The 13594-nt window shown below is 39.3% G+C and overlaps 1 protein-coding gene across 3 annotated transcripts in view; it reads left to right on the forward strand.

Moving 5' to 3' along the window:
- sema3h (sema domain, immunoglobulin domain (Ig), short basic domain, secreted, (semaphorin) 3H) overlaps positions 1-13594 on the forward strand; it is an 89097-nt gene that overhangs the window by 29980 nt on the left and 45523 nt on the right. For all 3 annotated transcript variants that reach the window (XM_051949772.1, XM_022206318.2, XM_022206319.2), the window contains 4 exons: positions 2608-2762; positions 9461-9523; positions 10143-10262; positions 12109-12202. In XM_051949772.1, the coding sequence (XP_051805732.1) occupies positions 2608-2762; positions 9461-9523; positions 10143-10262; positions 12109-12202 (432 nt within the window). The remainder of the gene's footprint in view (positions 1-2607; positions 2763-9460; positions 9524-10142; positions 10263-12108; positions 12203-13594) is intronic.

Genomic DNA, 13594 nt, shown 5'->3' on the forward strand with positions numbered 1-13594 from the left:
ATTGATAAACAAAAATATGCTCTGTCCGTTTTATACAAGTTCAAGCAGGTTTTATAAGCTCTTTCTGCTCCTCGCTGCTACTTAGAGCTGCCAACGTGTGAACCAATGCCTAGTGCTGCTGTAAAGCCTATACGTTCGTGGTTTCAGCTTCATGAGGTGATGCCAAATCTGGTCGACTGACTTGGCAGTTAAAATGCAAAAGTTAACACAAGACAGGCGGACGTGCGATTCTCATCCTCGCTCAAATATCCGTCGATCTCCCGCACCATAGTTTTCATAGCTTGCTTGATGCAGCAGTGTAATTGTTTAAAAAAAAACGCAATCTGTGCGTTGGTTATCTAGGATTTCAGAATCGCCTGCTATCATATGTCCTATCAGGAGATGTGTCTCAGGTACACTGAGTCTCTGTGTAAATGTGTGTGTCTGTGTTTGTTTATTCACAAAAGATACATTGTGGCTTCTTTGTGTAATCAGAGTGTCCGACCTGATAAGAGAAAAGAGACGGCAAGACAAAATACTGACAGTTTGTGTTTGTGTGTAAGATAGATCCTGCAGGTGTGGGAAAGGTTGTGTCTTATTGATTATCTGAAAATGATTTGCGTCATAGCTGGCTTCAAAAACTTACTTCCACAGATGTTATTTGCAATATTTGTTTATTTATTGTTGTTGTTTCTTACACTTATGATGGTGTTAAAACCCACCTGTGCATGGATTACCTCTGGCATGGTGTGATTCATTTGTGAGCTTTACAGGTTGTCTTAGCTCCATGGATTAATGGTCCCATATGGTAAATATCATTTTGTTTTGCAGTTTGTGGTTGTTATAAACTTACTTTCAGTTAGATATGAAGATGGTTCCTTCCCCACAACTAGATAGACTCCCAGCTTTACGAACCAGCAAGAATTATACTTTGTATAATCCGTTCAGAATGAGCAGCTGCCTCTCAGTCCACCGTGTATGTGTAATTTCTAGAGCTGCTTCTGTTAACTCTAAAATGTTTGAGCCATTAACAAAACTCACTAAATGTTCTACTGTTCACTGCAAGAGTGAATAAGACAGTCTTCATGCACTCCCAGCATCTAAGGAACTGTACATCCAGTGAATCTAGTGGTGCTATGCTAGCCCTGGTGGCCTAATGGATAAGGCACTGGCTTCCTAAACTAGTGATTGTGGGTTCACCTCCCATCTAGGGTGTGAGCTGTTTTTCAGCCAGAAGAACACTAGAAAATAACTTTTATAGAATTTAATAAAGGTTTGTCTTATCTTACTGTCGTATGTGCATTCATTAGTACAGTTTATGCATAGAAAATACTTTAACTGATGGATCCTTCTACTAGAATATACTGAATATTGTTCCTATGAAACAATATTATGATTGTTAGGCTGTTTTGTTCTTTTGTGTTATTCGTTATGATGTTGTTGGATCAGCCATGTCTTTGGCTATGCCGAACGTTTGTATTTCAGTGTCAACAGTTTGGGAACCTTTAACCCTACGAACCCCAAGCAAATTCTGAACGAAGCTTCTGTACCTCTGGAAGGGTAATATTGAAGCCCCAGGGGCCTAATGGATAAGGCACTGGTCTCCTGAGCCAAGGATTGTGGGTTTGGGGTGTGGGCAGCTTTCTGAGTCCAGATATTGGCAGGTTGGAAACTACCTGCTTGCACTTAACATATTTTGGTTCCTCACAGAACTTGTTTAGAAGTTTAGCATCACAGGTACATCAAGTTCGCATGAAACTACAGGTTTTATAACCACAACTTTGACACTCTCACCATACACATGAGTTAAAAGCAACATCTGTGAATGCTATGCAAGAAAGCAAATAACCGTATTTCTCAAAAAGTCAGTCTGTTCCTTTCAAATAAATATGATTCTGGGTGTTTAGTCATTTAGGAAAATATCATGTGTTAGTGATGTAATAAGTGGTAGACAGATATGATATTTCCAGTGCCTATGTCGATTATTATCAACTAAACCTATAACCAATATTTTGAGCTGATGTACATGTGCAATAACAATTTAAATCTTGGTGTCAAAAATTAAGAGAACGGAAACTTCAACAAAGAAGTCATTGAAGTGTCCTTGTTTAATTCTGTTTTTAGTAAAAGAATCTTTTCAAAACTGATTCTGCAGTGTTGCAGGCTGTTCCTTGTGATGTTGCTCAAGATCTGCTTTGAGCTACAAAGGGGGCTGCATCAGTATCACATTTATTCATGGAATTATTTACTGGGAACTGGTTCAAAAAGAATGACAATACTATACATCCCATTTGGTAACAAAGTTTGAATAAAAACTTTTAGAAAAAGAAAGAAAACAATAAAGAATTTTAAGTACCTTAAGTTATTTTCTTAAACGGTCAAACTTTTAACTGATGATTGAATCTGCCCTCCCTGATATTACGAGTTGTGAAGTGAAACATTTAACTGTGAGAAATGAGTCCAATATGACAAGTAGCTGGTATTACAAACCAACAGTTTTTACAACACTATATTCAACATGTTGTTTTCTGATATATTTATTTCAGATTTCCTGGCACATTTCCAAATCTGATCAAGCTACTACCGGCCTCTTATTTTGTCTTTTGCGTTCTGTCTTCTCCTTGTTAGACTTGATCCAGAATGGTCGGCTGCTGACGCTGCCCCTGGTGGCCGGAGACCTGCACTCGTTGCTGCCTGACGAAGACCGGAGGCGTCTTTACGTGGCCATGAAAGATAACCTTCTGTCTACCAGTCTGGACGACATAACACAGAACCCACGCAAGGTTAGAACTGGAAGACGCACTTCACATACCATCTGAGGGAAGGTACAACACAAACATTCAGCCGAGGTGCTGATTGTTGATGCATGAATGTGGATAAAGATTAGATACATGCATAAACTCTCAGATGACAGCAGACCCAGATAACAGAGGCTTGTTAATTACCGATGGTTTAAGAGGAAAGTCACACCCTTCTGACTAATACCGCCTCTGATGTCTCATCTTTCTGGAATTCCTTAGTCTTATTACATAACTGTACAGTTTTCTGGTTCTTACCTCCATTAACACTATTATTTTTTCACCTAACAGAGAGACTGCAACAGTGTTCAAACAGCAGAATAGCATCTTTTACTTCTTTCCAATTTGACTCCTCCCCTCTGTCATGTCTGCAGTGTTGTCCTTGTTCAATAATTCACTTCTAACTTATCAACTTGTCGGTATAGAATGACTTATTTTGACCTGATAATCGAGTGTTGTCTTGTTTTTCACTATTTTTTTGGAAGATTACAGAAGCCTAACAAATGTGTAGAACTCAGATCATAAAAAAGTGATACCCGGACAACCTGGACGAGGTAAAAAAAAAAGAAAAGAAGAAGACATAAGCCTTTGTTTTAGTACCTTGTCAAAACCAAAGAACAGATAGCAACATAACGGGTTCCAGTCAGACCACAGATTATTTTGTGCACATTTCTGGCATTCCAATTTCCTTCGCTGTCCATGTGTACTATTGCGCATGATTCGTTTTAGCAGCAGTAGAGAAGTAATATGCTTCAGACAAGAGCTGCTTATATTGAACTTATGACAAAAACAGCACAAGATGATCTGCATTCTGCATTTTTGAATCACCGGGAAACAAGTCGTTGAAGCCTGTAAATGCAATGTTTTATTCCATGAGTAACTTTCTGGGTGATATTTCTTCACTCCTGCCACATTTTTATTCACTGTAGCTTCATTTTTTTTACTGCAATATAAAGTCTTGCACCTCTATGCAAACAGAACAACCATGGCTAGAAGTAGAGAGAACTCTGAAATGTCCTCTTTGTAGCGTGACACAGTTACAGTGCCTTAAATCATAACACGAGGAAAACATTTTCTTTGGTTATTTATTTTACTGAAATTGAAAAAAGCCTCAAATCAAGTTGTGCAATATTTTCCAGTTCCCCACAGGTGTTACCAGTATGTAGAAAAAATGGTGGGTGTACATGCTAAATATATTTTACTTTTTCTCCTACCTGCTTTGTGCAAACACAGCCTGCAGTTCAGCTAAAAAGCCCCTAAATTTTTGTCTCATGACTGTTAGTCACAGCTGAGTCATAAAAGGCTTCATGGTTGTGTCAAGGAGCGGAGAATTATATTTCTTTTTTAGGAAATCTATTTACAGCAAGTGGTTCAGTTTTGGCCCTGCGACAGACTGGTGACCTGTCCAGAGTGTCCCCTGCCTTCGCCCGAGTCAGCTGGGATAGGCTCCAGCCCCTCTGCGACCCTTGTGAGGATAAAGCGGTGTATAGAGAATAGATGGATGGATGGTTCAGATTTGGTGAATTTATAAATGAGACATGGAGAATAAAGTAATTTTTATTCAAAGCCTTTCAAAGCGGCCAGTGGGTTTTGGGGTTCAGAAGGTAAAAACCCTGAGGTACTGTCAACTTAATATTTGTTTGTTTAGGTGACACTATTTAAAATATTTAATGATACCAAATAACAACACTGATCTGCACGAAAAGCAGCAGTTTGTTCTCTTTTCAGACAACTGTGCTGCTCTTTGTTGGAATTGAGACGATAATCAGAACAAACTGCAGAAAAACTCAGTACAATACGAACATTAAAAGATACTATGGATTTTCACATCTGACATCCAACATGTAAAGTTTGGTAGAATAGCTGAGTGAAAGGTTTGCACTTCACTGGAGTCCCCTGAAATTACCTGAAAATGATCATTTCAAGAGAAATCTGTATTATAATAAAACAGATGTTAAATTTCTGCATCACATCTACTATAGAATTTTTAGTTTTTTAAAGAATTTATTTACAGGAAATAGTTAACTTTTAAAATAAAAATAAAATAAAATAAAAATAAATGAGACATGTGGTTCCCCGTTGGTGGAAAGAGTGGACAAACTCTGTTCGACCTGCAGAATCTCTCTCAGTCTTGAAGAAAAAACTAAAAACCCAGCTCTTCACTGAACACCTTTGTATTTGACAGACTGCAAAAAAATGAAAGGAAATAAAGAAAACAATAAAAATTCCTATTACCTCCCGCACTGCCTAGAGGCACCAAGGTCGTATCTGAACTTGAACTTGTTTCATGGCACTTATCCAGGTTGTTATCTCCTGACTAGGTTCTTGCTTGTGTTGTATCTACTTTCAGATGTGTGTCACTTTGAATAAAAGTGTCTGCTAAATGAAACTGTAGAATTGTAGACACTGAACAAAATAATTTAGATTCCAAGCCTTTCAAAGCGGCTGGTGGGTTTTGGGGTTCAGAGGGTTAAAACCCTGAGGCAGGAAGTGTACTCTCAGCTCAGCACTTTCCTAAATCAGCTGGTCAAGTTCTCACCTGACATACAGTTGTGCAACACAACATGTCCAGCATCAGCATATATAAAATGTATAGTCATAGAATGACAAACCAAGATTTGCAGCATCAAGCAAAGCAACTTTCAGATGAATGGTTGAAATCAGTTTAAAGCAGCCTGCCTCCGTCATAGATATACGTTTTGTTACACTCTCCTGTTTCGTGCTGCAGCTTTAACACGATCTCCAGACAGCCAGACAGATACGGTGATGGATTACCAGTCAGTCAGGTTGAGTTCAGGGTCACGGCAAGGACAAGCACAGTGCTGCCTTTTCATAACTCTGCCCTCCCTGTCGGATCAAATCAATACCCTCATCAGTCAGACATACATGCAGGCTGTGAGAGCGCCAAGCAGGTAGATGAGCTGACAAACAGCCGGCGAAACAGACAGACAGACAGCAGTCACGCTGGCCAGCCACCCACTCAGCCGGGCAGTCAGCCAACAAAACGATAGATAGTCATAGACAACTCATAAGTCAGCTCTGTGCAGGCTGTAAAGTTGCACATTTGTACATACAGTATTTATAGTCTGTCATTCCAGCTTGTGTGCAGGTTTTTTTCCTACTTGTGGTGTTAGAATCCCTCACTGTGCCAGATTATCTGTGTTTCAGTGTATTTCTTCTGCTACTGACATCTTATCAGAGCACCAACTGATCCAACTTTTATTAACTTTATCTCCTCACATCTTTCTATTTACTGACTCAATAAAACTGATTACTGGCAGGGAGAGTCGTAATGAGGCCCTCCAGTCCAGAGCAGAGTGCCTGAATGTGACACTGCTGCCTTCAGTCAGATTTTTCTTTGATCAGGCCCCTCCGCCAAAAAAAAAAAAAAGAAAAAGAAAAACCCCCAACGCATTCCTTCTGTGTGAGTCTGCAGCTGGCAGCCACCATTACACAAAGGGTCACCAAGGGTTTGAGTATATGTCTGAGGCTTTCTGTTTTCATATTTGGTCTTTGTGCAGTCTTGCTACTTCTTTTGTCTCTGGGCTTCACTACCAAAGTACAGAAAATTAGCCCATTTCTGTGATTTATTGACCCACATTCTCCTTGAATAAACTGACAACCAGCATGATTCTCACAGAAGCATAAACTCACATTAACCTCAGTCTTTACCTGGTGAGACTCCAGTAGTGGTGGTCCGTGTTCCTGTCAGTGTGTGGTATTTGGAGATAAGGGCGGGCAGGGGGGGGACGTAGTCTCTAATCTTATCTGATCGTCTCGGCTCTGTGCCAGGATTTGCAGGAACAGCGGCAGCATCGGGGAACCATTACTGGACATCCAAAAATTGTTTCCTGAAACCGCCATTAGTCACCTTCTACAAGCTGGTGTCACATTTTCTAGATTGAAACAATATTCAGATGACATTTTTGCACATATTTCATTATTAAACATCCCTTTAACAGTTGAGGTGCTTCAAGTTGAAGTACAATTTGCAGTTCCTGTGGTTTACAGTGACAAGCGAGGCCGTTCTTTTATTGATTCCATCTCTGCCTCATTGTTCTTCTCTCTGCGGGAATTACTAACTCCGAGAAATATTCACATTAGTCATGTAGCTGTCATTTGACACTAAGCCTCACCTCTCTCTGTTTTTTGCCATACATTGTCTTCTCCTCTGGTCTGTCCTCCCTTATTGGCTTCACATGAAAGCAACAGCAGTACAAACCCCATTTTGGAGTTTTAAATATACTTTGATTACATTTGCATGCAGACAACCAATTCAGTTTAATGTGGTCGAGTCAACAAATGTGAGATGATTATATTAGCTTCATTATGCTGTTTTGTTGGTCAGTTTTTTTCAGATATTGATCTACTCGTGAAGTCATTCCGTTGTTCATTTTTATAGGCAATTGTCTTACCTGAATCCAGAATGAGCTCATGTGTTTGAAAAACTCCACCCAACCAAACCTCAACAAACCCGAAGCATTCGAACTGATTCCAAAACGAACTGTTTGTTTTTATCAGTGGTGGTTCAAACAGATTTAACAAAATAAAAAGTAACACTAATAAACACGTGGCCTTTGGTAATTCTCTGCCTCTAGTCTGTTTCAAAAAATTTACAGATGACACATCTGTTAAGTTTTCCAGCCATAGCTGGACCACCTCCACTTTGCTTGCAACATCTCATTTAGCCATTACGGAGGTTGGAAAAATTGTGATTTGGAACAGTGTCATTGGTTTGGTTCTTTGGGATTAATAACAATGGTAAATAGAGCCCACAAGAATATTTAAAGGATAATAAAGTGGCCTGTGGGCTGACTGCTGTCAAAAACAGAACTGAAGCATGTATGTCAGCTTCTGTATGAACAAACTGTTCATCTTTGAGCAATGTTCTGTCCACATAGTATGGAAAAGGTTTATCTTTAGACCTGTCAAGATAAATAGATACCAGACCAAACCTAATCAAAATATAAGGGCAGACGTGGAGTCAATCTGGATCCTCTTCAGCGACACTCTCAATTGAGCAGGATTAAATAACATTGTAACCACTGAGTCACCAAGACAAAAAAAGACTTATTACTGTCAACAACAGTTGGTCAAATAACATAAATAGTACTATTTAGTATTTAGTCATTTTGTCTTCAAAAAATTATCAAAATTACAGAATTTATCAGAAAAGAGACGGAAAGTACTTGCAGAATTTTCAGCTCTCCTGTGGTCCTTGAACTACTCATCCATGACGTGTCATTCTGTTGGAAATTTAACCAAATCTAAGCTGAAAATTGACATGTTTCAACAAAATCACTTTTTCCACGTCTTAGTTTAGGAATTTGGACAGAAAATGAACATTTGCACAACTCAGTCCAATTCTACTCTCATCAGAGCAACAAAGAAGCTGCGACTGAATCGGCTTCTACAAATAGTCACATTACAGATATCCATTCCCTTCATGGTAGAACTATGTTGAACTGCAGGATGTGTTTACACAGACCAGATAGGACACAAGTATGGCAACTAATTAAAAATGTGAGTAGTACAATATTTGCAGCTTGAAGAGTCTTCATTTCCCCCATATTGCTAATATTGCCATTGACTAACGGTCACTTAACAAAAATGTTTGGCTCAACTAGGTTGAACTGCAGGCTGTGTTTACACAGAAAAATATCAACAGAATGTAGAGTTACCATTTTTCCCGTATCGATAACACCTGTGGGCACTTGGAAAAACATTTTGCAAGTTAATTCCAGGTTTTTACATATTTGTAATTACATACACTCCCATTCAAAAGTTTGGGGTCACTTAGAAATGTCCTTATTTTTGAAAGAAAAGTAGTTTTTAAAAATGAAGATAACATTAAATGAATCAGAAATACAGTCTAGACATTGTTAATGTGATAAATTACTAAAATAGCTGGAAACAGCTGATTCTTAATGAAATATCTCCATAGGGGTACAGAGGAACATTTCCAACAATCATCACTTCTGTGTTCTAATGCTACATTGTGTTAGCTAATCATGTTAAAAGGCTAATTGATGATTAGAAAACCCTTGTGCAGTTATGTTAGCACATGAATGAAAGTGCGAGTTGTCATGGAAAACATAAAATTGTCTGGGTGACCCCAAATTTTTGAACGGTAATGTAAATAAAGATATTTAACTTGCATTTTTATATTTTTCTTATATATGTAGTATTCTAACTTCATGTGCTTCACAAGAGACATCTGAGTTCTCTCTACTTGTAGTGATGGTTGTTCTGTTTCAATAGAGGTGCATGACTTTATGTTGCAGTGAAAAATGAGTCCACAGTGTGTGAAAATGTGCTAGAAGCAAAAGACAGATGGAGCGTTATAGTAATGACAATAGCTGCATTTCCGTGGACATGTAATGTTGTCATTCAGTCTGTGGGTCCAGTCAGATTCTACAATAATTAGTCATGCAGCCACTAAAACTGCTGCTCTAATAGTTTGGCCCATCATCAGACCTCAGCAGTGCTGCCAGTTGGTTTTCATTCTGTCTGTTTAGAGAGAAAATGCATAAAAATCTTCCTCATGCTCTTTATCATCTATATTAGTCACTGCTTTCTTGTACAGCACCTGCCAGTCCCTAAACCCTTTGATGGGAAATGTGGGGTGAGCAATAAAAACATGTTATAAATCTGTTTTTTTCTCCCGCTTGTGTTTTCTGTAGCTCTACTGGCCAGCAAGTCCGGAGCGGGTCCAAGAATGCCTCATGGCTGGGAAGGATCCAGAGGTGATTCAACGCTTGTGCACAGATAAACACACAAACACAATAGATTGCATGAAGACAGCAACAAGTCACACAACAACTACTACAGCAACAGAATGGACATAATCCTACAAACACTGTTGGTTTTATCCCTGCACACCGCAATGTGATACAAGAACTGTCTTTGGCAATAAAGCAAGACAGTTGCATGATAGATTACAATCTGCAGCGGAACTAAAGCTGAATGAATCTGATTCATTTGGGAACCGTAAACAAACAAGCCTGACTGATGCTGACAGCGATATCAAGATTCAAGCTTGGGAGATTTATTCTGATAAAAACGAAGTACAGGGACAGTTGGTGAGCCAGCGGATCAGGTTTATACTCGACATGGAGCCTTCTATCTTTTTCGTGTAAAAAATAATTACTGTTTTTCCTCACTAAAAGAACACATGTGGATCATGTTCTTGATTATCATTGCCATGAAAATGAGCTTTTCTCCACCTGTGTTTGCTTTCCCAGCATTGGTACCAGGTGAAACAAATTTAATTAGTTAATATAAATGCACCACTCCCTTAATAAGGAAGTAATGCAAAACATTGTGTATCCATTGTTTTCCTCTTTTTGTCTTTCTCCGTCACAGCTGGAGTGTGCAAACTTCCTGCGAGTTCTGCAACCTTTTAATCAGACTCACCTGTATGTCTGTGGAACTGGAGCCTTCAATCCTCGCTGTGCTTTCATCGCCACCAGCATCTTCCATCAGGTAATAATACAGACTCATATACACACACAAATACCGTATATGCAGCCAGATAATTACTCTGTCAAGGAATACAGCAGAGCTATGTGATGGTCGGCAATGGTTTGTCTGTTTGCAACATTACCAAGAAACGGACTAACGGATTTGGATGAAAATTTCAGGGAAGGTCAGAAATGACACAAGGACCAAGTGATTAGATTTTGACAGTGATGTGGCTCATAGTTTGGATCCACGGATTTGCTAAAGAATTCTGTAACATTGAGAGATAGCGGCACAGCGTCACTGTAACTATGAATAGTGAACACTACGTTAGCTGGGTGCTGATGATCACATGTTTGCGATTCTACTACAAATGCACCGCTGCAGACCTCTAATTTTTTAAAGATTTCATCCATCGGTAATCATACAACGGCTGAGCAGACTTGATGGTGTACTGCGCTCTCTGAATACTTTTCTTGTTTGTTATGACATTGTTGGACCAGCCATGTCTTTGGCTACATGCATCATTTGTATTTTTATGTCAAAAACTGGGTTACCTATGGGCCTCAAGCAGATTTTGGCCCAAACTGTTGCTCAACAGTCTTACTGTAGAAACCCTGGTTGCCTAATGGATAAGGCCCTGGCCTCCTAATCCAGGGATTGTTGGTTTGAGTCCTATCTGTGGTGCATTCTAATTCTTAAGTTCAGATGTTAACAGGTTGGAAACTGGTTTCTCGCAGAACTTCTTTAAAAGTTTTGCATCACAGATACATCAAGTTTGCACCAATCTACAGATTTTATAACCACAGTTTGACAAACTCACCATACACTTCAATTAGAAGCAGCATTTGTGAATGCTTTTCAAGAAAGTATTGTGAAGCAAGCAGTCCTAACACTCACCGTCCCATGTGTCCCTGCCACTATACACAAGCCTTCAGGCAGCTAAATTATCATGTGTGGTGTCTTCCCCTATGCCCATATATCCACCAGAGTTCAGCCTGTGCCATCTGTCTGTAATATATACAGTTTTTCTTTTGTCATTGAGGCTGCACTGTGGTGGCCACCCGTTTATTATTCGACATTTTAAAAAACGACTCTAGAGGCCACTTTCATTCTGATTAGTCCATAATTCCTCATCATTTAGACACATGTGGGTTACATTTTTGTCATAAGTAGGTTGCTAGTTCTGCATTTCTTCAGCTCTGAAGGTCTGTGTGTGTTTGTATTTGAGGTTCAAGCTTCTGCCAGTTATGTGGAATGAAAGACTTTGGGGTTTTACATCAGCGCTGTTATGTGCATTCCTGCATTTGTGGTTTTTGAAGTTGCATGTGTTCCTCAGCAGCCTGTCTTAGTGAGGCCCACTTTAAGCTTCAGATATTAGGATTGAGAGCATTTCTTGAAATTGAGGAGACTTAATGACAGACGTTTTAAGACTTGGTTTCAGTTTTCAGGTTAGAGTTAGGTTTTGGTTTGAGTTCGTATTGAACATTTGGCGTGTTTATGGAATTCCTAATGCCCTAAGTGTCCTCGCAATGATGTGAAATATAAATGTGCATGTGTGTGGTGGATTTTTGTGTCAGAGACCAACTAATCCCATGAAAGACCATGTGAGATCCGAGCAGAGGTTCAGACATGGTTCTTAGAGGAGCTGGTGGTGCTGACTGCTTTAAGATGGGCTTCACACATTTTCAAATCCCTTCACTTTGCCCGATTACCCTCAACTTAGCTGATTACTGTGTGGCATGTGTGTGTGGGAGCAGCGTTTAGTCTTTTTCTGCTCATTTGATTGTATTAGTGCATACATAGATAGCCTGACAACTTTCTCACCTGTGTGATTTTGTCCATTTTCCCTCTTTTTTCTTAACACCAGTCCGAACACCAGACTCTCTCCTACAGCCAGACACAATGTGGAAAAGGGAAATGCCCCTATGATCCCTTCCAGAAAACAGCCTCCTCCATCGTTGGTAAGTTTCCTTGAACCACAACAAATAAAATATGAATTATAAATTAGCGAATGAGCGTTATTATGACTTGGCTCACCTTGGGAAAGGAAGTAGCAAATAAAACCAGATGGTGGCAATTGTACCAAACACTGACTGTGATTTATTAAAGTAGGTTGTTGAGTTAACATAAATGAAACAAAAAGACGGATTTGATGGTGGCAGATGCTACTCAGAAGAAAGAAGTGAATATAAATAAAACAGAACGTTCAACTACAAGTTGCACTACATTTACCTATCCTACATTAACATAACGTAAAATCAAAACCCTGCTTTGAACAAAAGTTACAAACAGGAACCTTGTGTCTAACAATTACTTAATCTTACAAAATAAACTATCCACCAAAATACTCTAAATAAAGATATGGATCTAGAGGGGTCTTCATAGTTTTTGCATTTGAATTTTCAGCAACGTCACGTAGTTGCTCAGTAATTCTTGAGAAGTTGCTAGTTGAAACCTCCGCTAGTGGAGCTTTACCAATCATGTAATTGGTAGTAAAGCAATCACAGTCTAGTGTGTGCTAAAAGAGCATAAAAACAACTCTCAGACCACAAACTGCATTTCAGAAGTGTGTAGTACAGCTGCTCTCGCAAAGTCCATACTGTTTCATGCAGTATCCATATAGCTGGGAGATATCACTTGGTCTTAATAATGGACCTGAAACTCTGACTGCTGCAGTCTGTAGTATGAAATGAGCTGTCATCTGAGGGTCAAGAGGACCAGATAAACATGCTGACTTACAGACTGCAAAATCTGACCAGATTTTGTAGGACGTGTTGGTATTTTTAGCATACTAGTGACAAACTGAATCATTTTCTGCCATACTATATAGTATGGAAACATGGATACTGAAACGCAGCCAAGGAGCCACATGGACAAGCCACTCACATCACACCTAACAGCTGCCACCGAGTGACAGTTTTGCAGCATTTTTAACAGGTGCTGCAATGATTGGAGTTCAGAGGTTGAGTGGTTTGAAGGAAGGAACTGACACATGTAAACTTGCTTGCAAAACCCGAAAAAGATTAATGTCTCAATAACTCATGGCTGTATGAAGCATGCAGAACACATCTGCAAGGTTTTGGCAATGTGTAGATTATCATGAATTTCAGGTTTCATGAGCAAAAGTCTGAATGTGCCTAATCAGTCCTGAAATCAGACAAACAACCAGACTGCATACAAGCTTGTCATTGTTGTTTCCTTTGAAGAAACACACCACTGACTGTAACTTTATTTAAATTCTGTTTACTGTGATGTTTTTGGTTAGAAAACCACACAACAGTATGGCAGCTGCATGTGATTACTGATGTTTTTAGACATTTTTGGTTGCAGTAGTTGCATGTTTTAAACAAGAG

This window comes from Acanthochromis polyacanthus, chromosome 6 (assembly GCF_021347895.1).
Source record: "Acanthochromis polyacanthus isolate Apoly-LR-REF ecotype Palm Island chromosome 6, KAUST_Apoly_ChrSc, whole genome shotgun sequence".
NCBI classification, from domain to species: Eukaryota; Metazoa; Chordata; class Actinopteri; family Pomacentridae; genus Acanthochromis; species Acanthochromis polyacanthus.